Source organism: Plectropomus leopardus, chromosome 16, assembly GCF_026936395.1.
Source record: "Plectropomus leopardus strain MGB_pleo_1.0 chromosome 16, ASM2693639v1, whole genome shotgun sequence".
Lineage (NCBI taxonomy): Eukaryota > Metazoa > Chordata > Actinopteri > Perciformes > Serranidae > Plectropomus > Plectropomus leopardus.
The window spans coordinates 9,861,760-9,887,595 of record NC_142191.1 but is presented as its reverse complement, the minus strand read 5'-3'; the positions used below and the strand labels follow the sequence as shown (position 1 = coordinate 9,887,595).

General features: G+C 38.3%; 1 protein-coding gene and 1 long non-coding RNA gene across 2 annotated transcripts; one reads left to right on the top strand and one right to left on the bottom strand.

The window, feature by feature from the left end:
* The first annotated feature begins 1,184 nt into the window (after nt 1-1,184).
* Nucleotides 1,185-1,972, top strand: lnc.lemp (lncRNA encoded micropeptide). The gene is made up of 2 exons (XM_088089364.1): nt 1,185-1,358; nt 1,666-1,972. The coding sequence occupies exon 1, from the start codon at nt 1,185-1,187 to the stop codon at nt 1,353-1,355; it is 171 nt and encodes a 56-aa protein (XP_087945490.1). The 3' UTR covers nt 1,356-1,358; nt 1,666-1,972.
* A 3,789-nt stretch (nt 1,973-5,761) lies between these two features.
* On the bottom strand, nt 5,762-17,663 carry LOC148186827 (uncharacterized). The gene is made up of 4 exons (XR_015779062.1): nt 17,522-17,663; nt 17,324-17,376; nt 16,132-16,202; nt 5,762-5,928 (listed from the first exon to the last, which is right to left on the bottom strand). It is a non-coding gene; the product is annotated as an uncharacterized LOC148186827 (long non-coding RNA).
* Between the last annotated feature and the right edge of the window lie 8,173 nt (nt 17,664-25,836).

Below are 25,836 nucleotides of genomic sequence, written 5' to 3'. Positions count from 1 at the left end.
TGTCCAAAAAACAGCTGAAAACCCCTTCGCACAGCATGTAGAGGCATGTTATTGTATACAATGGTGAAAAAATATCCCAAAACGGCCAGAAATCCCATAAAATAACACGTTGAAAAAATGACCAAAGAAGTAAGGCTATAGTATGGCGAAAATGTCAAAATTTGACATGTCCAAAAAACACCTGAAAACAACTTAGAATGTCATGTAGAGGCATTTTATAGTATAGTGTTGAAAAAACATCCAAAAATGGCCAGAAATCCCATAAAATAGCATGTCGAAAAAATGACCAAAACAACAAGGCTATAGTATGGCGAAAATGTCAAAATTTGACATATCCAAAAAAGAACTGAAAATACTTAGGATAGCATGTAGAGGCCTGTTAAAGTATACAGTGGTGAAAAAACATCCAAAAATGTCCAGAAACCTCATAAAATAGCATGTCGAAAAAATGACCCAAGAAGCAAGAGCTATAGTATGGAGAAAAATGCTGAAATTTGACATGTCCAAAAACAGCTGATAACCACTTAGTATACCATGTAGAGGCATGTTATAGTATATAGTGTTGAAAAACATCCAAAAACTGCCCCAAAAGTCATAGAATAGCATGTTGAAAAAATGATCATAGGAGCAAGGCTATAGCATGGAGAAAATGTGAAAATGTGCAAAAAACACTGGAAAACCACTTAGTATAGCATGTAGAGTCATTTTAAGTATACAGTGGTGGAAAAAAATAAAAATTAAAAAATCATCGTAGCATTTTGTGGAAAATATCATGAAAACATACAATTAAAAAAATGTCTTAGTGTATCATATCGGGGGAAAATGGCCTGATCTAGTGTGTTATTAAAATATCACTAAAATGTCACAGAATATTATGTCGTATCAAAAAACCCTATTATATATTAGAAATAAAATCATGGGCAACGTCATAGTATAGTGATTTATAAATAAATATCACTAAAAATGTTATAGAACAGCATGACATTAAAAAAAAAAGGTTTTCAGCGTCAATATAAAATATGAATTATTAGTTTTTTTTAGTGGTTTTCTGTACCTTTACTTTGAAGAGCGCGAGAGCGACGTCCTCGTATCACGTGAGCAGGAGCGATTCACTTCCTGTATGAGAGCTCCGACGCTTTTCATGCGGTATCGCAAATGTGTGCATCTGTCAGGCAGAGGTGAACATGGCTGAAGTCTCGGAGAGGACGCTGCAAGTGGCCGTCGTTGTCTCCTTCGCTGCCGGCTTCGTGGCCGGGTGGCAGGCCAACAGAATGAGGAGGAAGTTTCTGGACTGGAGAAAGAAAAGGTTGCAAGACAAACTGTCAGAAACTCAGAAGAAGCTGGATTTGGCTTGAATGGTAACGTGAAATGTGTCTTGTTAAACGGAGTTATGAGTGCAGTTTTGCACTCATAACTCAGTTTGTGTGATATTGATTTGTCTGGTATTTAATATGTGGGGAAACAAATATAATATTGAGCGACAAAAGTAATCTTAATGTACATTTAGAGGTAGTTTACGCCTGTTTTTTTTTTTTACCCGCATACGGAGGCCCAATTATGTAAGACAATCTGTCAACTACTGTTTCATATTCAAAGCAGTGTTTTCCTCTTCCATCATTTTCGTTGTGATAACTGTCTAATAATCATTTTTTCTTTATCTGTTAGGTGTGGGGCTGTCTGGTCACAATGGTCTTCCCAGTAAAGCCGCGGGATCTTTGCTGTGCTGCACTTGTGTCACTGTGGAGAGGAAACTTCAAGATGACCCACCTGTTTTGTGCGTGGCCCACATTTTCCTGCCACACTTTTTAACCAAAGACTGGACTTGAAATGTGGCGTGATCTTACGAACAGCAGCTTCTTTTCTGACACTAACATGAGCAAAGTTTGGGATCTGGCTTTGCTGGTTTTCCGTCCCAGCACGTCTCTGTTTCTGTCTGTTTCATATGTGGTCAAATAAATTATTGAGTTTTCCATGTTTGTCTAGCTATGTTGTTTTTGTTCATTTGAAAAGCTTGTCGTCCTACAAACAGGTTTAAAGGAAGGCGTGAGCAGATTATCGGCCTGGCCGATTATTGTCAAAGTCAGCTTTATTGTCAATTCTGTGATGTGTGTTAGACATGCAGAAACCGAAAATACGTTTCACTCCATGCCCATGGTGCAAAGAGGTACAATGAGAAAAAAAAGAATAAAAATATATACATAAATAAAATATAAGACATAATGTGTGTGTGTGTGTGTGTGTGTGTGTATATATATATACAAATACAGCAACAGAAACAGTACAACATTTTTGCAAGTTTTGCCAAAGAGATATTTGGCATTTTGCAGATTATTAGTACTTTATTTTACTGATTGCAAAAAAACATATTTAGAAAGTGTCAGCATGGGCGGAACTTTTACATTGTAAAACCTTAGGGAGCTATTTTTATTTATTCATTTTTTATTTAAATTTTCAAATGACTATTTTAAAAAAAACATTGCAGGGAACTTTGTGTATATAATGTGGAAAGTCTCAGTTTTGAGTAAACATTTGCTAAAGGCATTTAACCAAAGTTTTGTGTTGGAGTTTGTTGTATTCCAAATTTTAAATAGTGACAGATTTTCATTTTTTATTGTAAATGCATATCGGTTCCAAATATCGGTTATTGATCCCATTAACTACTAATAATTGGTACCATCCCTGAAAAACCAGTATCTGTCAACCCCTAGTCACAGTCACACACATTTGAAGTGACTCAAAAAGCCTGTTTTTATCTGGTATTAACACATTTTGGGTTATCCAGTCACGAGTGGACAGCTGTAAATACAAGTTTAGACGACCAGCAAGACACATTGTGACTGCGCTCCATCTCAGTGCAGCGGTGCACCCATCGACACAGCAGACAAAATAAACAGCAATGTTGGTCTAATGGACAAAAGCTATGGTGGCTTTGATAAATAATAACCTGCATGGACAGTAATGTTCACAATATGATTCTATTGAAGCTTGAATGACATTCAACAGATTGCTTTGTCTCCATCTCCCTTTATTTGTTTGCGTTTGTAGTAGACATGTCGTTATACCTTGCAGCTTAAATTTAGTGGCAGATCTGGTATATCTGGCTACAAAACCCATCAAAAGCTGTGCAGACTCTGCCAACTCGGCACACTGCCAGCATGAAAATAGTGCACACCAAGTGATCTACCCACTCAAACTACATTACTAAGTGTTCTGGGCCACATATGGCAATATTGTTTCAGTAGTGTGAACATCAATGTGTCCTTGGCCACCCTGCATGCAGCTGTACATTTAGATAAAATGTTGCTTATTTCAGATAATAAAGGCTTCAAGTGTGCATACAGCACTAAAAACCTTCCGCTGGTTAAAAAAAAAAAAGTAAATATAAATGATTCAGGTCTTTGTTTGCATATAAAGCAGATCTGATCATTAGTGTACACTCGATGCACATGGAGACGCAAACTATTACTAGATGTTAGCACACAGACATAGAGCTGTCCACTTTTGATCGGATCACCTGAGACGCATGTTAATGCCAGGCGTAAACAGGCGCAAAGTGACATGGCCAAAAGAGTTTGTAATGTATGACATAATGTAAATAAAATTATGTTCAGAACTCGTAGTGTTGGTCCTTTTATTATCTAGATGTCTTGACACTCAGCCTCAACCTAGTCAGCACCTTGCATTTCTGCTCCCCCACCTTTGTTGCATGAATGTTTGTTTGTGTTAAGTTTGAGGTATTCACCTTACACACCCATGCACACACCCAGTGTGCACAATAAGGAATGTGAAAGATTGTAAATTGCTTTGCACTGCTCTGAAAATACTGGTGCTCCTTGAATACAATCCAACAACCAGACATCTTGTAATTAGTCTGGATTGCAGGTTCGTGTGGACCTGACAGACTGCCAGTTTATTGCTGGTGATAACATTAAAAGCTCAATTTAGTAATGTCAAACTTTACAAGTTTTGCTCTGAGTTGTGGCTCCATCTGCTGGATAAAAGTGAGCGTTACAACCTGGATGTGAGCTGTGGGGGCCGTGAAGTTGGTGCTCTATTGAAAATGACAAGGAACAAAGGACAAATAAAAACCTCTACCAAATCATCACCTGTTATTTTATGTTAAATTTTTAAGAGAAAGAGTCTACAGATTTTTTTCAAGATAAAGTGTTCCCATGATGCATTATTATCCATAAAAATTACATATATTTTTGAAAAAATAATCTTGACTCCAAGTCCACCTTCCGGCTTTTTTTTCCCCCTTGCTTTTATGAGTTTTCAGCCACATATAAATTATCCTCTGATAAAGGCCGTGAAATTCTGTTACTGATTATTATGTGAAATTGCTTTTTCCGATGTCATCAACATTAGATGTCTTACAATATTCAAACCTAATATATGTTTTAGTTGTATAACGTTGTGCGTATTTATCCTGAAGATGTTCACTGACATTATTTTAATGGCTTAAGCTTTCATGCACACAGATTGTCTATGGGTGGTGCTAGTGCACTTTAATACTTTATGCACACAAAACAAGTGTTTGCCTACAGCATTCTGGTCACTGGCTGTGAAATTAGATCTTGTGAGCAGATCTCTCTTTTTCATCATCACCAGTCTAGCAGGCCTATTACCACCTCTCAACAAGCTTTTGACAAGACCTGAAGAAGTCCCTTTTCCCTGTAGCACTCCATCAGTGGCTTGATGAGAAAGAAGGTGGAGAGGGTACTGGAGAGGGATCATGTGAACTTAGGATGACAGACAAATACAAAAATAAAACATATTTGCTGTGCTTCATCTCTCCCGGAGGTATAGAGTATAGCATTTCCCGACAGTGCATGTGCTGGTGTAGCTGTCAGTGCTCAAAAAGTACAAAGAATATTTCTTAGCAGAGATTTAAAGAGATGATCCAGGACTTAATGTGATAGAGTATTACATTAACAAGAAAAAAAATTATGCTAACTTTTAATGGTGGTGCTTAATTGCCTGTGCATTAAACTTAAATCTAATTTCAAAACACTCTGTTCCAAGTCATATTTTAAGTTAATGGGAAGGTATTACATTAAGTTAAATTGAAATCTTTCATTAGTCGTTGGATAGCTTTTGTATTGCACACACAGATGCCAAACTGATATCGATACTCTCTGTATAAACTTTTTTTTTTTTTTTTTTACATTGTACTAGACCCAGATAAAGAAAAACATCCTCACATATGAGGTTTGGGACACCTATCATAGCAAAAGTGGCAGTCATATCATCATCTACAGGCTATTTCATAAGACTGACCAATTGCTGCAGCCCCAAAAAGAGACAGAGAAAAAGATTGCGCGAAAGGCCCGCTACCAAGTCCCCTTTTTATGTCACCTTTGCATTTTTACACAGAACAAAACAAATCCCTCTAACCTCTTGTTTAATTCTACTTTAATTTTTCTCCTTTGTTCGACATTATTATTTGGCTTTAATCTTTATTGTCTCTGGGGTTTCTTGCCTCTGCTTTGCTTTGTTTGTCAAAGCACTTTTTAAATGCTGTTTTTAAAGGTGCTATATGAATAAAGTTATTATTATTGTTATTATTATTATTATTATTATTATTATTATTATTAAATGGGTGATTACAGACAGCATGCTGGAATTGCTGAATAAATCAGTCAATGCTGAATCATCATCAGTCTTTAGTACGACAGAAAATATATGTGTCTGTCTGTATGTGTGTCTTTATACACAATAACAATGGCATAACATGGCAATAACAATCATTTACCTTCTCAGTTATAATGCAAATGATCTCGTCCTCTTCCTGAAGTGTAAGGAACTCCGGAATCTCATTGTTCCCCCAAAATGTGGCTGCTCTTTTTCCTCTTTGATTTAGCTGCTGACTGCTGCTGGCTGCTTTGTAAGTCTTCCTCAGGGGATCGCACACATAACACCAAAGTACTGCAACAATCAAGAACAGAAATATAGAATTAAACCTTTTAAACGCTGCATTCAGATGCTTTTCACAAGTTTTTCAATGTCTTGACACTTGAGCAATTTGGCAGTTGAGCAATTGGTTTGATTCCTTACATAGGAAGAAAAGGCAATGACCAACTTGGTATACATATATATGTATGTGCTTAAAAAACATAATTAATTTCCTGATATTCGGTTATGGCTTTTGGTTTTGGTGTGCCACATTTCTGGTGGTGCCACTCTATGTAAATCGTAGAACAAACTATAAAAAAAATATAAATAGATCAAATACTGAACTGATTATGGCTACATTTTGTAATCTAGTCACACAATGCTGGGATTATAGTTTCTACAACACAACCTTCTTCGGCATTTCCCAGTTTCATTGATTTTCTCTTTAAATTCACTTGAATGGCATAGTCTAGTTTTTAGTGAGGAAAAAGAGAGATGACAGACAGCTTAGCGGGAATTAAAAAGTGCGTGAGAGTGTGTTGACAAATGGAGGGTAAAATGAGTGTCATGGGAGGCGAAGTGTGTGGCTGTTTGTGTTTCAGATGGTATTCTAGAGAGGGTCTTATTGTCCCTCAATGTCTAATGCTGTGGCTAAATTGTGATGAATAGCTTGCTGGAGTGTGTGTGCATGCGTAGACGCTGACTGTCTATTCCCTGTTTATTTTGTAGCAAGCTGTGTGTGATCGTGTGCAACAGCAGTGCTGGTGCGCGTGGCTGAGAAGTATTTTCAAAAGAGACGATGGGGATGGTGACTAGAGGAGATAATGTGCAAGAGAGGCAAAAAGACAGACAGCAGCAGAGAGGAGGAGAAGGAGTTAGGGAGAGTTCATATTGACTGCTATGATTGATCTGATTTTCCTAATTGGCACGTAGACCTCGGAGCCTATGTCCTTCGCCTATATTGAGTGTGTGCTCACTGAGTGTCATGTTTAATAAGCTTCCTGATTGGCTTTCTGGTTGTGTGATTGTGCCCTCTGGCTACAGGGTGTCTGCAAAACAGGAAGGGGAGAGAAGTAGAGAAAAAAAGACTAGATTTACACTGTGTTGAAGATAGGGGGAGCAGAGTAATAATATCCCCAACATCCAAAGCACTACTCTACTTTCTTTCTACTGAACTACACCTGGCTACTGTATCGCTGCGCAGAAGGAAGCCTGCATCTACTCATGGGCAAGAGGCTCGTGCTTGTGACAGCGCAAGGTGTAAACAATAATGGCATCCTCCTCGGCTGAGCTGTAACATTAGAAGCTCAGTGGTGAGCTAGCAATTGAAATCACAACCGTTGAGTGTGTACATTTAAGGCAAGAGGTCACTGAAAATGATGTTAAAGGATTTTCATAGGGCTCTTTTGCACAAACTAACAACTGTGAATATTATGACAGGATGTCCAAGACACACTGAAACTGGTTCGCTGTTCCTAAATGAGTAAGCTATTGAAATCAAATGAGCAAATTGTTATATCATGTATATATATATATATATATATATATATATATATATATATATATATATATATATATATATATATATATATATATATATATATGTCAATTTTATAGCACCAAGAAACAGTAGCAATTAGGACTTCATCACAGCAAAAACTTTGTCATAGTAGGAAAAGCACAGGTTATGCTGCTACATTAGCAATGGATCCTGTAACCAAAGCAGCTAAATAGAGTTCAGCCATCCTTATTTTGGTCATTTACACTTGTCCATATGTCTTCTGTTAAAAAATAAAATGCACAATACATTAAACATTCAGTTAAAGACAGGCTCTTTAGCTTGGCTCAATAACTGTTTTGTTTGAAATATTCCTTTCTATCAGTCGATATAAACCTACACAGGAAAGAGTCGAGTCTGCGTTTATGTGCAATAGTGCAGAAAAACATACCCTTTTTCTAATGCTCTTCATACTCATACAAATATAAATATTGTATGATTACACACACACACACACACACACACACACACACACACACACACACACACACACACACACACACACACACGAGCTTCCAGGCTTTACAGGAATTCAATTCAATATACCTCACACACCAGTGAGTGTTTACATGTTTATGGATGACTAGGACCATGCCTCAGATAAGTACTGAGACTGTGGATTGGAGTAACATGCTGCAAAGATTTCCATTTAAATGGTGATGTGATTACGTCTCGCTTTATTTGATTGAGGCTTATTTTGTAACATCCTTTCCAGAAGGCTTTTTCATGTAGGAGAGAGCAGAAGGCCCTCTATAATGTGTGACAATAGAGACACTGCAGAGATTTCATCAACATGTCAGTCTTAAAACCCCTGAAAGAACTGTTCAATACTAACTCATCAATCTCTAATATAATTATTCAAAGTAGAGCAGGACACAGTTTCAATATGAAGCATTCTTCATATATGCTCTATAAGCTGTACTGTCATTTCTAATGGGTGATGAATAATTTTGTTATGCATTACATTAAAGTTATTTGGCAGACATTTTTGTCCAAAGGAAGTTTTGTTTTTTCCCCACATACTACATTCATCTGGAGCACTTTGGAAGCCATTATCTTGATAAAGTACATTTTTATACTATACTACTACTATACTATTATTAGTAATATAATGCTTTATAGATCAATAACAATTCATTAGTAAGAATATTTGGTTTGTCAAAAGTTAACTATATCCTCCTCTTCCATAACAGTTATGTTTTTTTGTTTTTTTTAAATTGATCTTTCAATCCAAGAAGTGGTTCTTGATTATCACTTATTTATCAAGTCTCACTAAATTAACTATTTATACAGGCATTAGTTACACCCAAAGTAAACCTTATTAGATACTGGTACCCCTTTCTTTTAAAACTTTAATGGTGTGTTCAGATAAAAAGGAAAGCAAATACATGCCTCTCTTTGTTTGCACAAGTTTTACCGTTGGTGTTAATTGTACTGAACCAACTTTTCAGACTGCACAACTGTGACAACTGTGTGTTAGCAAGCACCAGCCATGTGTGTGGGAATGTGTTTGTGTGGCAGTGCACCCTCTGACTGATATCAGAACTCATCAGGAACAAGTGGTGTAAATATCAACAGTGCAACCAGTGACACGCACCGAGGCCCAGAGCCTCTCAGGTGCCCATGTCAGGGGGCAAGTTTTTGCTGCTTGGAGAAATTAGGCTGCGGTAGTTTGATTCTACAACACACTGTTAAGCCTCTTTTCAACTGTACAAAAACCTTCAAACACCCACTAATACCTGGCTGTTTAATGTAACGGAAAAGGTCACAATTGGCATTCATACCCCAGTCACTTTGCAGTAATCATAGGTATTTATCATCTCTGGCTCCGATTAGCATTAACAGAAACACAACACCTGGGTGACAGCGCTAATTTTAGCCCCTTAACCAACAAGATGCAATGACGCTCGGCCACTAATTACCTTCCACCTCTGCCTAAGTAGCACTTAAACACTGATCCAAACTAGTCTGCACTGAGAGACTGAACAAGTAAGAGATATATAAAGAGAAGTAACCACCGTAAAGTTTTCACAGACCTCTGTCCATGTTGCTTTTTACTGTTACTGGTCCGTGATATCAAAAGTGACAGGCAAAAAAGCCCTCCCAACGAAGAGAAAGACATACTCTTCTGCTGCAGAGCTATGTACACAACTCTGGTCTACTGGCAATGGGAAAGCAGTCTATAGCTTATTTCCAGTCAGTTTAACCATGTTTAAAAAACGGGCATGCACAAGCTACCTTGGGTAGAAAAGGGGTTCTAGATAAGTGTTGATAAATTTAGTGCTTTAGCTTCTGTCCGTGGTGCTGATCAAAGGCTGGTTTACAGGATGTGAAGGACGCCCTTCAGTGCAATAATAGGGACGGCTGTTTTGACACACCCCGCTCGGTAGAAGTTTATTTTGGCCTCACTACACTGAAAGGAGAGCGGTCGGCAGCTAACAGACTGTGGCTGTAGCGACTCAAATTCAGCCAGCATAAACCCTGCTTAACATATTCTTCCTCCATCCTACGAATTAGCACTGCACAAATGATGTTACATACTTAAAGTAAAGTTGCTGAGGTTAGGTTTAGACAAGTCAAACTACTGTGGCTAGAAAAAAGTTGACATGGCTCTGAACACCAGCCCCCTGGGGAAAGTCCTTGTAGAAAGTCCTGTATTTTGTGACCTATCCACCACCCTAAGCTGCCAAATTCTTAACTCCTGCACATTGGACCATGAACACAGCCTTCCCAAATATGTGGGCTTAACATTAACATTACTAGCTCATAACTACAAGGGACATGTATGAATTGTGGTGCATTACTTTCTGTAGGAAAACATCTGCGCATACAGTACGTACTTCTCCTAGCTCTCTGCTGGGTCAGCAAACTTTCTGTTACTGCTGTTACACAGGTTAGACCCAGACCGCTGTAAAATTTGGATTTTGGATTTTATCTACCTTGGTGGGCTGCCGTAATAGAGCCTATGGGCCTGAGCCCTGGACAGCCACGGCACAATTTAACCACTTGGTTATATGTGTCTAAAGGTGTGTGTGTACAAGAGTGCGCTTGTATTTTGGGCCGAGGCAAGGGCCCAAGGAATATGTATGCAGTCACAATCATGTTACGTTGCAGGCAGGAATTCTCTCTTTTCCTTTTTTGTCTAAACTCTGAATGTATATGAAGAAAATTCGCATTTTTTTCTTTTTCTAAACTTGAAATATTTTCAATGTGCTCGTTTCCATGTCTTGTTGTGTAACCCAGAAAAATTTCACATTATTTCTGGGTTACATTATACTTTGTATGCATTCTTGCTGCTACCTGCTTTGTCTAAACATAAATGACAAAACTGGCATTTATTCATTTTTTGGCCATTTGGGGACAGCATAACAAGCTGTAAACACGACATATTATTATACTATAAAATTCATATATTTAACAGCCAGGTGATATCTACCAGACATGGAGAAACATCATCAATTATTTGAAGTTGCGCCACTTGATGAATGCCTGCATTTGGTATTAACTCTCCTTGTAGCTGTTTTGGTCAGCACCAGCTCCTGTTAATATCCTGATAATATCTGTCTCTTTAGCTACTAAATTCTCCCGCATGTTTATTTATTTATTTAAGGGACCATGTTCACACATAGTTCCTGTCTTTGTCTCTCTGCTATTTGCTGCCTGGGAGATATCATACAGTTTGTTAGTTTGTTTATCTGAGCTTATTAGCTGAAAACTGCCGCCTGCTGCTGCTCGAAACAAAGCTGATGAGAGAAAAGCTGAAAGATGCTCCACGGAGACGAGGAGAAATTGGGTGTTAATTCTCTGTGGGTTACTTGTGACACCTTTCATATTACATGTAGTCAATTTACACATTGTTCACCTTAAAGTATTGATTTGTGCTGCTATAAGAGGTGTTTATATCGCAGTTCAATCAGTAAATTGTTTGGTTCGACTGGTTTCCGGTCTACAGGATGATTCACACCAAACTTATTTTACTCAGATGAGTAGCCCCCTTTGCCTTCCTGTCAACCTGCTGCTTCAAAAGTGTGTTCAGTGGTGTAATGGGTAGAGTGTGGCTGTGGTAGCACCACAGGGTTAGAGCTTCATTTCCCACTGGGAACTAAATGGATGCACTCAAGATGCTCTGGATAAAAGCCCCAAATGAATGACAGATGTGGCATTAAGCTATATACAGTATTGGTACAGGCTGTCCGCCCCGCTCACATCCCCTCATGTCTCTGTTTTTAGTTCTGAGTACACTTGAACAATCTGGACAGACTCAAGGGAGTGTTTGTTGTTTACGCACTTCAGTTATGGGGTAAAAACACTTTGAGAGCCAGATGCTTTTACTGTTCTTTAAAGACTTTAGAGCAGAACCGCCATCACCACCTTAAAAAGTATCACACAGCACACACTGTTCTTGAACCAAACCATGGCTATAGAAAGTTTTCCTCTATGGATTTTATTTTTGAAAATGACCTAAAAAAAAGTAGGATCCGTGTATATAACCATCTCAGGGATGACCCAATGTCATCAACTGTCCCAGAATTTTTTTTTGTAACATAAAAAACCTCAGTTGAATTTCAATATGTGCCCAATCTTTCTTTAATATCTAATAGCTTGGACCTAGGCTACATTTCCCTCTGAGTACAAACATTTTCATTAATAAAAGCCATTAAGCGCTACATTATTAAATGCGGACTGTGGACAGGAGACTAGATATTCAGTGTTTTAAATATAAATCAGACAAATGTTTCTTGATAAAGGCTGGGGATGAACATCAAGGACACCGAGTTTTTAAGGTCACATCATTCAAAAGCATCTATGTCATGTAAATCTAAACTGACAACAAGACCAAGTTTTGTTCGTTTGGGGACTGCTTTTGAAAGCACAACAATAAGAAAGAGAATAAGAAAAACATGACCAAAGGTCCATAGCCAAGCTGGTGGCCCTGTGAGACCGCACTGCTTGTTTCACACCACACAATAAAACTGCTGGATGGATGAAAAATGAAGACACATTTTCTATCCTTAAATCCTTCCCACTAGGGGCAAAAATGTCACATTTGGCCTGAGGGTGGTGCCACAAAATAGACTATGTTATTACCCATATCCCACAGTGAGCAGCGAGGTGTTTTGAATCACAAAACCATATTTTACTTTATGTTTTCTTGGGATAAGGTTAGTGGTGCTAGAGGACAGGTCATATGGTGAGACACTCATGTTGTGTAGTATTGAAATGAATTAAAGTCACATGTAGGCTTCTTGTTTATGTTGTAGTGGTAGTGTATACAATGTTCTTGACTGAAAATATGTTCTTTTACCCTTTGTAACCTGAAGTAACTTCACGTGCTGTTTTCAGACACAAGATTTTAAAACTTTGAACTTGAATTTGGTGCGATTTCTTTCAAAAACATGGAAAAAAGACATTTAAATTTATGTTACAAAATAATTAGATTTTTTTTAGACTTTCATCAGGTTTTATTTACTTTCATTTTTTATTATTTATTAGAATTTTCTTTTTTACTGATTTCTTGCTTATTTTTAGTTTATTTCTTCTATAGTTGCTCATTGGTTTCTTTCCATGTTTTTTGTAACCAAACGTGCAAATCTGACACAACGACAGGCTGACAATTGCAGTGATTGTCCTTATTTAAGCACAGCTGGCCAAAGACAGAAACAATCTGACTGAGTGTCCAACTTTGGTTTAATCAACTCTGCGTAGTACAATATGATCACAGTCACTCCCAAAGGAAAACCCATCACATTCAGTGTATTCAGCATTCATTGTATGTCACACATTTTTTGCACATTACTCCTTTTTGAGAAAGTTGCTATTTGACACAGGCAATAATCTCGGGCATAATTACTGCAGGTCTGAAAAATTAACCTTTTAATGTGATAAAGTGTGCATGCATGTGCAAAAGCGTCTGTGTTTGCCCTCATAAACATGCCACACACACACACACACACACACACACACACACAGTTTCAACAAGGGCAATATGTGCACAAAGTCAGCAGCTCGTTGGTGGAAACTGCTTATTCCAGCTGATGGAGTGTATAATTCCAGCATTGGAATAATAATGACGGTATTGTAATTCAGATGGATAGAGCAGAAATTAGATTCTGGGGCTTTTTGCATATTGTCATTATTGAGTTCTGCACCATTCTCTTCGTGAAAGCGCAATAAATTGAGAGATGGGATGGGTTTACATGCCTAACTTGCTGGACCGACCCACAAGTCTCACCTTAGAGCAATTTGAGAGTCTAAAGTGAATCTAAAGTGCATCTTAATTATGTCCCAAAATAGTAACACAAACACACTTGTATATATGCATGCACAGGCACGCAGAGCCACCCTGTTGGTATGCAACCTGAAAGTAAATGGCTGCAATCACATAAAACACCTCGGCAATTACAGTGAGAACAAACAGCATTTCTATACCGCATTTCTCATAATGCCACTTCACGGAGTGCCCTAATTGTGCTCCCTTTGCTGCAGAAAATAATCTATGTCACTCTCGCTTTGCTTCTCACAAGCACCCAAACAGCTAATCAAAGAGGCACATTTCCTTTTCTTTCCTGCACTCAGAACTGTCAAGTGTCTCCGAATGAATGCTGAGCACCATAGTGTCATCTAAGGCCTCATAAGATAAGAAGAAGATGTTCCTGTCTTCTCTTTTACTCGTCTTTCACTCAAGGCTGTGGGATGGCCTGTGGCGAGGGGTTAGCTGAAAGAGAATTTCCCACCGTGGATCAATAAAGTATTGTGTTATCATTACTTAAGGGACCCTGCTGCCTTTTTTATTTTTATTGTGGAAGAGGGAAGGAGGCCGAGAAGAAAATGTTCCTGTCAATATGAGATCTCAGCCTTCCAAGGACAGAGAGGCTTCTTGTGATTTAAGTATTTATTACCCATGACACCGTTCTCAAGCCACGTATTATTTCCAAGAACTCTGCGCAACATATCACTGCAGCCTTAATCGTCAGACTTGAGATTTTCATAAATCAAGAATTATATGTTCTCTATATGGATGAAGGAGAATCATTCATGTTTCAGCTGAAATTCTTTTGTGAACCCAAAAGATCGATACAGTTTAGGAGACATTTGTATACGTGACTACGGACATTCACTCAGCTGATGGTTGCTACACGGAGGTTTAGATCACGTCTCTGTAAGTGTACTTCTGTCGCAGAGACCCCAAACTTAAAGCCTCTGGAAACATGTCTTGAATTAGTAAGAATGCACATATTATTTAAAAGCTGAGTGTCTCATTAATAATCTACTAAAATTGAAGTGAAAATAAATTTTCCCATATATTAGAAAACCGAGTTCAAAACAGCTTATTTTGAGGAAGACTTTCTCAAACTGTGTGGGCGTGGCATATCCTGTTTTGATTGACACCTCCTTGGATTCCACCTTTGTCAGTTGTCTCTCATCTTCACGACAGCTACGAGGTGTAAAGCCAAACTAGGAGTGGTTCAGCGTGATGACAATCTCTAGTCTCATTAAGCCACTTGTTGGCAACTGTCTTTTTCAAGACACATAAAAGCTTCAAAGTTTGTACTTACTAATGTATTTTATGTCATAGAAGAAAACATGATAGTCTTATTTAAGGCTTCTAACCAGAAACCCATTTAAAAAACACACTGGCTTCGAGACAAGGGAACCAAAGGTGTTGAACCATTAATGGATTTTCAGGTTTTAGGACTCATTACTGGGGTTCTCTACTCTCTGTTACAGTCATTCAGGCTGCAATGAAAGTGCAGTAACAAAGAGATAGGAGGACCCAGAAAAACACTGACCAATCAGGGCAGACTGGGCTTTTTCGGGAGGGGGGGCTTAAAGAGACAGGCGCTAAAATGGAGCATCTCAGACAGAGGGTGAACAAAAGTGTTCAAACACAGAGAGTGAGAAAAATGAAGTGTTTTTGAACATTTAAGTGTTCTACATGTTCTAGTAGAAACCTAAAATACAAGTATGAACCTTAAAATAGGCATAACAGGTCCCTTTAATGATCAGGATTAGCTAGATATCAATGCAAGCTGGTAGACAACAAAACTATTCTACGCTGTTATCAGTCTGCACAGTTGTTACCATCCAATGTCTTGAGCACTGAAATTCATTCCTAATCTTTGGGAACATTGTATGCAATCCCACTTTCAACTGGACCATCACAATGGTGCAAACAATGTTCAGAATGCAGCACACTGTAGACGCTTTAAATCGTTTACCATGGTTAGATACTCTATGTGACCAACTGCTGATATACCGTGTGCAGGCCTGAATGAGACACATTGTGTGATCCAACTCCGGTCGTTGTACCCAGTAATTGAACTGCAATGTTATCTATTGTATCGTAAACTGGAAATCACCTGTTATGGCCTGAACAAACACGTGTCTCCCATGTTCATTCACCTCGGTCCACCTCCCATGCAGTAAATGCTTTGATGAGATGTTTTGTGTTCTGGTCTTTTCAGTGTACACCTTTGGGATTGCTGTCTTTGATAAGCCCAGCAAGTAAGTGCTGGCAATGCTGCTCATGGCACCTCAATCATGCCTTTTAGAAAGACTGTACTGAAAGACCCAGCGTGTAGGATTTAGAGGGACATTCTAGCAGAAATGAAAAATAATATGTGTGTTTTCTTTAGTGTTTAATAACCAGAAACTAAGAATTGTTGTGTATTTGTTACCTTAGAATGAGCTGACATAGTGACTGATCCAAAGAGTCCCCCATGTTGCACCGCCATGTTGCTATAGTAACCTGGAACAGATAAACAAAACACTGCTCTAGATATGGCCATTTGCATTTTTGCATCAGCAACCATAGTTAGATGTTAATAAATCCTGCCCACTGCTACTTTAAGATACTGTATAACATTAATGTCTATAAAACACTGCAAATACTTCTGTAACAAACATGCAAATAACTTGCAATACTTATTTAATCACCAGCATTTGTGCACCAAACAAAACAATAAACTTTGGAACCACTGCTCTCTGCTCCATTAACTTTTATTCTTAAATTTACCCTCCATATCCCCTTGCCTTGTTTTGCCTTGCCACTTGTTTTTGCCTCTGTTTAGTCGGGTTGCTGGTGCATATAGACGGGGAAAATAGAATTAATAAGCCCCTGGGTAAATAAATGGATTTTGGCATTCAGCTCCCGCTTTTTCTCGCTCTCTGTTTTCACCACAGCGCTGACAGTTTAATCAGTTCTTCATTTAATGATTTAATCAACCTTTAAAAAGGTATTTTTCCTACCCAAACCGCTTCACTTGGGGAGCCCTCTGATGGTCCTGATCGTAATAAAATAAAGCACTCTCAGCTCCGCTTAACAGGGAATTAGGCAAAAATGACTTTGAGCAAGGATACATTTGAGCGAATGATGAATAATGCTATCCTAATGAAATCCTTACAAAACTATTTTGTATCCCCCGTGCGGTTACCTGGCCCAGTGCTCAGGCTTTGACAGGGCTACCTTAGTTCAGACAATTTGTAAAGCTAAAACAATCTCAACTTGGACCTCGAGGGCAATCCATTTTAGAGAGATAAAAGGCAGATCATGATCAGCCCCCACACATTTGTCCTCGATTTGACAAAGTTGTGGTTTAATCAAATGTGTAATCACACTCAGACATTAGCGTGTTTGCCAGAGGGATGAAAACAACCTGCACCCACACTGGCCTTTGTAACAGATGCACAAAGCAGAACCCTTAATGGTGTTTTTCAAAAAGTCTGATAGTTGCCATCACAAAAAGGACGTTGAAGCCATAGTTGGGCCTGCTTCCTAGCACAGGCAAAAAAGCAGCTCACCAAACCCACTCATTTCAACTATAGCTGGCCTTATTGTCCTCTTTCATCTCCTGTCCCTCTTTACTTTACCTTTGATCTTACATTTCTGACTTCCTGATCCTGCTCCACTGCAGCACTTACACCTGTAGACAAAGAAGGAAGAAAGAAACTGTTCGGCTTTTAGTAAAAAATTGGAGACGTGCACACACATGTACAGTACACACGCGTCTATATCATCTGCAGAACATCTGCTCGCCATCAAACGTGGCATCAAAGGTTGCTTGTTACCTGGATTGCATTAGCTTCATGATGTCTGAGCTTTGATATGGCGCGGCATTACTTCAGTGAATGACACGTCCTCCTGCTCGGCTGCCTAAAAGTCTGCGAGCCGCAGCCCTTCATGTCCCAACAATGCAAGTGTCTTTCAGGCTGCCTGGATAATCAAATGAAGACAGACGAAGCATCAGAACTGCTAACATTGGGTTTCGAGCAGGAAGTGAAATGCAAACAAATTTGCTCTTCTTCTTATCCATGATTTGTTCTCATTTTGTTAGTAACCATTGATTTCTGGAATTCAGCAATGTTTTATTATTTGTGCTCTTCTCTTAGGTAAGAACATTTTTGAGTGGTTGAGAGCACTTTTATTAAGATGAGGAAAAGAAAAAAATCTAGTTTTAACAGTCCACAAAATGTTTGTCCAAACTGAGAAAACACAACTTTTGAATTTGACAGTCATAAATTTGTGGGCAAAAGAAATACTGACACTTGGACCACTGATCCCAATTAATGTAATCTTAGTGACCAAGTGTGGCTCTGCTGACCAGTGATGGCATGTAACAAAGTACTTACTTACTTACTAAGTATTTACTTGAGTACTGTGGTTAACTAAAAATTTGAGGTACTTTTTACTTTACACTTCAGAGGGAATTATTCTACATTTACCACCCTTCTACACTTAGTTAATTACGGGTTTTCCCACACATTAATTTATTTGTGGCAGCTCACCACAGTCAAACTATTTACTGCAACATACTGTATTGATTTTACATTTTTTGGAGCTGGACCATAATTACTAACACATATATATATTGTTTTCTTATACGCTGTGCCACACTCTTGGGGCGCAGAGCATACTCTGGGCACAGATGGAGCAGCAGAGGGTCAGCTGTATTGAAGGTGAAACTGAATCGTCAAATGTGCTGGGTCTAAAAGTTTGCATTCATTCACATCAGCTCCCCCTCTCATCTGGCGATCTTTTGTGACCAGCTCTGACCATATCGACAGATCAAATATCCACCCCACAACTCAGACTCCCAAAGTTCTGCCTGTGCTACGTTCATAGACCCGCAAAAATGTGGTCAGCTAAAGCCACACATAAATTCTGAGCAAAACACTTAAATATTTTACAAATTAAGATTCTTGCGCACAAGTCATATGAACATATACAAAGTGAAGCTGAAAGGATTAGTCTGTTAATTAAAAAAATAATTGCCAACTATTCTGATGATCTTTAAAGCCATTTTTCATGCAAAAACACAAAATGGTTTCAGGCTCTTAAATATGAAGACTTAGATTGATCTTCCATCTAATTTTTTGGACATATTAAATTGGTTTAAATTTTTTTGCACTGAGTACTTTTAATATTAGTATCTCAGTGCATTTTCCTGATTGTGCTTTAATACTTTCACTTAAGTAACATTTTCAGTGAAGGAATTTTGCTAGCAACAGAGCAAGTGTGGTTACCTACTTTTACATAAGTAAATGATCAGAACACTTCCTCTTCCACCACTGCTGCTAACACGGCATTTACAGCATTATACAGCATTATGCGGATGGTTAAGAGCATTTGTTGAACCAGGAGTTAACTTCTCTTTTTCTTAACAGAAAATTGAGATAAAATATGAGAAATTTGAGAGAATGTTGCTTCATGAGGCCCATTGTCTCTCGCAAAAACTTGCAAGTTGCAGCGGTATTACCGTGCTTATTACTGCAGACACTTTGTCCTGACTTTCGTAAGAGAGTCTCTGAGCTTAGGAACGCCTATCAATACTGTCATTTGAGCAACAGACATTATTTGTTGCCTCTCTCAAGCAGCTTAAAAGGTGTTATTGTGAGATAAGTGAAGCTGAATTTTTTTCTGCAGGGAATATCGCATCATGTCTCTTCATGTTGAGCACATCAGTAATCTGTTGCCGTTCTCTCCCACTCACCATTATCTAAATTAATTTGGTGCTTCTGTTTTTTTTTTTTTATATATGAAATTAGAAACTGATACCACTTTCATTATGCTGAATGGCAGCATGGGCCCATTAGATTCTGATAAGTCTTTCATCATTCATATGCATATACAGACTCACAGCGTCTGTTTGTTTGCATCTGTGCGTGGGGTTGTTTTTTCAGTTAACTTTATGTTTTTGGTGTCTAAGGAAATGAAAATGGTCAGTTCCAAATAAAGTGTTACTCTCAGAGGAAAGGAAATCATGATCATAGAGGTTAAGACTGTTAAAGAGTCTCAGTTTTCACAGAATCCATTTAAATACACACTTGAAGCAGCTCGAATATCTTAGGATATTTCCATGATTGAAATCTGTTTTAATGTTCTTAATTTTGATAAGTGTGCCATAACTTTAATGGGACAAACTTGAGAGCCTCTATTTCACACACTCTGTATCTCCATCACATATTTCCATATGAATATACTGTGGCCATGCCGATTAATTTATGTGATGCAATCAATATGAAAGCCGGTTGACTGATTTTTAAGGTTTAAGCAGTCCCATAAAAGTTTTATTGAAACTGTACTGAGTTCAATTTTAGCCAAGGCAACTCTTCTGTCATGACAAGACAGTTTGAAAACATCTTCGGGGTGAGTCAAGTTTTTATTATGCAAGGTCACTTAAAAAGTGATGGCTCATTTATTGGAGTGTCTATTTTAAAAAAAGAGCAGGAGATCATAATGAGCGGAAGTAAAAGTTTTTGACGGAGAGAAAACAGATATCACTTTCGTCTGCACATTCATCAGGCTACTGCCACACAGGCCCAGTGTCAGGTGCCCCCCTTGCCTTCACCTGCAAAATGTCAATCAAATTAACACTTAGCCTACTGACCAAGAAGAGACTCAAAACAATCAACAAATAAAACAAAAAAAAAAACTGATAGAGATATAAAGCAACTATGAAGACACACAAAATCACCAAAAGGACGCACAAAATGACCCAATACTGCAAAAAAATACTTCCGAGAGACACAAAACAACAAAAACAGCAACAAAAATTGGCAAAGCTATCTTGCTCCTGTGTAGAAGAGGTGGTGAGGTCTTTGCATTTCTGTGCCCAGGGACCCATTGTGTCATAACTCGTCCACGTTAAGAATGATTAGTTTAGTTTAGCATAAACACTGGAAGTGATGGAAAGCAGCTTGCCTGGCTAGCTTAAAAAAAATCTGCCTACCAGCATCTCTGAAACTCTCTAATTAACATGTTGTACTGTATCTTGAAACTTCTGCTGAGTCTAAAAGTTTGCATTCACTCAAAGCAGCTGCTCCTCTCATGCATCGATCTAATCTGATCAGCTGTGAACAGATCGACAAATCAATTATCCAACCTGCAAATCACAAACTGCTGCTGAGGAAAGAAAAAAACTCATGGAGAGCTCTGCCTGTGCTGCATTCACAGACATGCAAAAAACCTCTGAATTACTGATACAAAGGGACTCAGACATTTAAAAGGGAAAAAAAAGGAAAAAAACAAAAGTTCGCTGTTTTTTGGAGTTAGCTTCAAAAATACCATACAGCAGTGTCCTGAAGACCTGCTGACCTAGAAATGTGTCATACAATACTGTATGCGTCCTGCTACCTGCACATGTGACCAATAAGTTTTGCAACCTGACCTGCCGACACAAGATCTATGACCAGACCCGAAACCACACACCCTATACTAATACTGCGTTGTTCAAATAATTTGGTTGGTAAGTACTTTTAAAGTGATGATTTTGGACAATTTCAAACATGTGAAACTAAGATAATATACAGTATTTAAAACAAAAGTAATGGAGAAAATATAATTTAAATCTTTTTTTTTTTTTTTACTTATTCTCATGATTGAGCAGAACATCTCCACAGTAAACAATCCTGTTAGTAACACAACTGATTGAAGAGGCTCTCCTATTCCAGGTGGCGCAGAGGACAGAGGCGACATACAAAGTCAGCAATCAGATAACTAAAATGTTAAAACATTAAATCACATGAACATTGCTCTTTTTTATTTGAATAAATTTATAATCCAACACCCACAATCTGCCCCCCATGTTCTTCTTTTAACCCAGAACCCAAACCAAGGTATAAAATTAAAACAAATTTCCACCCACTAATCACCTTTTTTGCAGGTTAGCCGATACCGAACTCTGCCGACATGAGGGCAGTGTTGATTATCACCTAACTCACGAATAAGCATGACTTCATTATGGGTTAACTGTTCATTTAATTTCTAAGACCAGGATTTGTTCATTTTACTCACCTCATTCTCTCATCTGTTGTTTTATCAATTTGCATGATTATGGTATTTGTAACTTAATCTGTTTAATCCATGATTGGTTTGTTTTGTCTGTCTTTGCAGTGTTTGTACGTATTGATTTGTGCTCTGAGTTGGTGGATGACTTATTGAGAGAGCTAATCAGAAATAACATAATCCACTGAGCAGGTTCAGAGGCACTGTCATATTGTGGATATCAAACACATACAGCTGATATGCTAGTACATCAAATACCAGTGTCCACCAGGATTTCACTGGAGAGGGTGTGTGTGGAGTTATGCATAGTAATTAAAGTATGCCCCTTATAATGTAGTCTTCTATTAGCTGTCACATTCAGGATGTTTTCTATGTCACATGTGTGTGGAGCAAAAGCATGAACAATAATGATGTTGGATACACAGTTAGCATGTGACTAAGAACTCCCTCTGTCTTTAGATTTGAGGGTTTCCCACACATGCATTTATTTGTGGCGGCCTGCCACGATTAAAACATCTGCCATCACAAACAGATTTTCGATTTTTGGAGCTGAATCATTCATTAGGGGCACTATTGAAATGTAAGAACTGTTCAGTTACAACACACACTAGGAGCGCAGGGCGTCCTTTGGGCACAGAACCTCAGGCACAGCGAAAGTGAAACTTATCCGTTCAGTTTGCTGGGTCGAAAAGTTTGCCTTCGTTTGCAGCAGCTGCTCCTCTCATTCATTGATCTGATCAGCTCTAAATTAATTGACAAATTAATTATTTAACCCATGAGTCACAAACTGCTGGTGAGGAAAAATAATCTGGGTCTGAGAGGGTGTCAGAAAAGGTTTTGGGTTGTTTTTTTTTTTTTAAAGTTTTCCAGTGTATGGTAAGCATCAGGACAGGATATAAACACAGTCCACAGAGGGTGGTAAATGGGGGGTCAATACAGCAAACTTTGTCCCGGGACCCCCCAAAAGGTTTAACCAGCCATGCCACCTAAATATATAAACAACACTGACAGGCAATAGACACCCTGGCACCGTATAGCTTTCACACTGAGGATTGGAGAAAGATGTGCAGTACAGACGATATACATACTAAGCACAAAAGTTCTACAAAGTTTCAAAAACAGGATGTGTTTTCTTTCTCTTTTTATCCTTTAACAGTTCCAATCACTTCTGAAGTCTCAGATGGATAAATTATGTAAATTTATTGCCAAAGAAATTTGTATTAAATGGAAGAATGGTTCATTTCAAATAGTTTTCATTCCCTGGCCCATCATCTTCCCAGACAGTTCGAAACAATGGTTTTACTATTTGGATATTCTGAGTATTTTGTTCCGAAAATATCCAATATTTCCAAGGGCTCTTTTCAAATTTCCACAAACAATCTGCACTGATGAGGCAGAACAAAATATTCACCAACACACAGCTGACTATTCTTCTCCCTGGAGGTGGGGGGTGCCGCCTGCATCATCAAGCACCAGAGCAGCACCCAAAAAAAAGAGACAGACAAAAGCAAAAATGATGAATGCAATGCAGAAATGGAGGTCTAATTTTCCCCCAGTATGCACTTTGTTTGCCTAATTAATTTGCTTTGGTTCAGGCACTTCGCCCAAATGCAGTTAGATAGACAGGGGGAGCGAGAGGGAGACAGTGCGTATTGGCTTTCTTGTTTTTGAATATTCGGTCTGTCTGTGTGTGACTGTGTATGGCGACTCCACTGGGTTTTCTTTCTGGTTCAGTAATTCACTGACAATGAAATACATGGATTCATTGATAAATAATTTTGCAGAGTTTGGTCGGGTTTTAATTTGTTTTATTCAGTGAGTGCTCCTGATGGATTTACGCTGTTTGATCCTTTGTGAGAACGTGCTGATTGTTTCTGTTTGATTGAAGCAGGTTCAGGATCCAATTTCTTTTTAAAGACTGTAACAAAGGCCAGGTCAAACTAAATTGAAAACAAATTAAACCAAAAACAAATGTAAACTGCAATGTAATTGCTTTGCCCAAAGGACAAAGTATGATTCGCTTTGTAACTTTGATGTAATTAGGCAGTTAAATGAAGAATTATTGTTCACTGGCAAAGCAAAAGTTGTTTAGCATTTTAAGACATTATTAATCGGGGACTATTTGGATATGAATGGGTGTTGAATACAATGCTGAATCGAATATTAAACCAATATGTTTGTCAGAGTAGAGCAAAGAAGTTTGAACTTTTATGTGTGCCAACATTTGAGGTTTTCTTTTAGATAAAAAGTTCTGTACTCTCAGAAGTGGGTGGTAGTTTTGTGAGAAACGAATGTATACATTGAGCCATTTGGTCCGATAACATTTGGAAAGTCTAAAGAAGCAACATGATTTAATAATTTTATGCCCATTAATGTTTGTGAAGCACTAAACCAGAAGTAGTCGGTTTTGGCCAACAGAAGTCTCTAGTGCATGTGTTCTATGGCCCAATGATGCAGAGGCAGTGCCGATCACACAGGTCATTTTACACTGCCAAAATAGAGCTTTTTAGGCTTCATGTGCCACTGAGCATTTTTTAGGAATGAACAGGGCCCTGCTTCCAATGCTGCATCTAGGTCTCTTTCCATGCCCCATCTGCACATTTAAGAGGAGTCAGCAGTCAATGACGCTATAAAACAGTCCAAAAAAGGGGAAAAAAAGACTGATTGGTCTGGTCATTTGCCATATTAGCTGTGGTAAAACAATTACACAAATTCTCTCATGCACACACACAACCAAACAGATATGCCCTTACAGCTTAGACCTGGCGAAAAATAATTATCAGTTATTGTAATATGTTTAAGTTTCTAATTGGAGAGACTCCATTTGTGTATTATTATATTTTGTTCAGCAACATAATCTCCACAAATAAACACCACCTTCAACATTTTTAAAGCCTAAATGTAATCGCCAGAAGTAAAAAGCTAATGCTACACTATAATAAACTACACTTCGATTGCATTGCCACCACTTCGAGGCTGTAAAGTTGTATTCCATTTGGCGTGATGTTGTTCTATAGTCTCATTTGCCTATTTGTTAGCAACCATCCTTTTTTAAGACACATAAAAGCATCAGAGTTTGTGACGGGGGTATTTACTGTCATATTTAATGTCATAGATAAAAACATGAAAGTCTCTCGAGCTTGTGTTAACCATAGACCTTATTTCAGGCCTCTAACCAAAAACCCATTCAAAAAATCACTGACTATGAGACGAGGGAAGTGGAGGTGCTGAAATGCTAACGAATTTCCAGCTTTTAGGTTTGCTTCCTGAGGTTCTCTTTACTTTACACATGTAAGTAATCAAAAATAAGTTGCAGATTGTGAAAGTTGCAGGAATAACAAATAAAGGAAGAATTCTCACATATGCACAAAGTGCAGCCTAATAATGGAGCCACACAATTTTATTTGGCCAAACCTTGCAGGCAGAGTATCTCCAGGCTTTTTATGAGACTGGTCCCCAGTACCTGAATAAATAATTTAACAACAGCCCTCACTAAAATGAGCAGAATCTCAGGTCCACACTGGGAGTTGTCGGTACAATACACCTGAGTGAATGATGCCGGTTTATGAAAAGAACATCTACTCATTAATAGTTCTTCCAAGCAGAGCTGCCATCAACTGTTATCTGTAACGGATGACGATCAGGAAGTAACATAGGGAGTCTTTACTAGATTAGGATGTATGCGGGCAGGGAGCGTGTAGTGTCAGAGCTGACATCAGACTGTTAATTAGTTGCTGATGTGACAGACCTGTGCATGAGGGGAAGACAGAAGCATCTTCTCGTTAAATATTTGGCTCCAACAAACACAGTGAAACTTTGCCAAAAAACTTTTTCCTTAAACACTGAGGCAAATGTGTCGCATTCTGCCAATAAACATATATATTTATGTAATTTATAACAGCTTAGTCAGATTTTAAATGCCTATTTCACACCATAAATTATGACATTCGTAAGGCTCCTAATTGGCATTGCCATTACATCCCAAAGGATTTAATTGCTTATATACTTTTTAAAATGCGTTCGCTTTAATAACCTGTTTTATTTGAAGCATTATTACAGCTATATACCACAGTGTATTAACATAGTATATACAGAGGTG

Excerpts from the sequence above, each read along its gene's own strand:
- lnc.lemp (XM_088089364.1), top strand. The coding sequence starts at position 1,185 with ATGGCTGAAGTCTCGGAGAGGACGCTGCAAGTGGCCGTCGTTGTCTCC.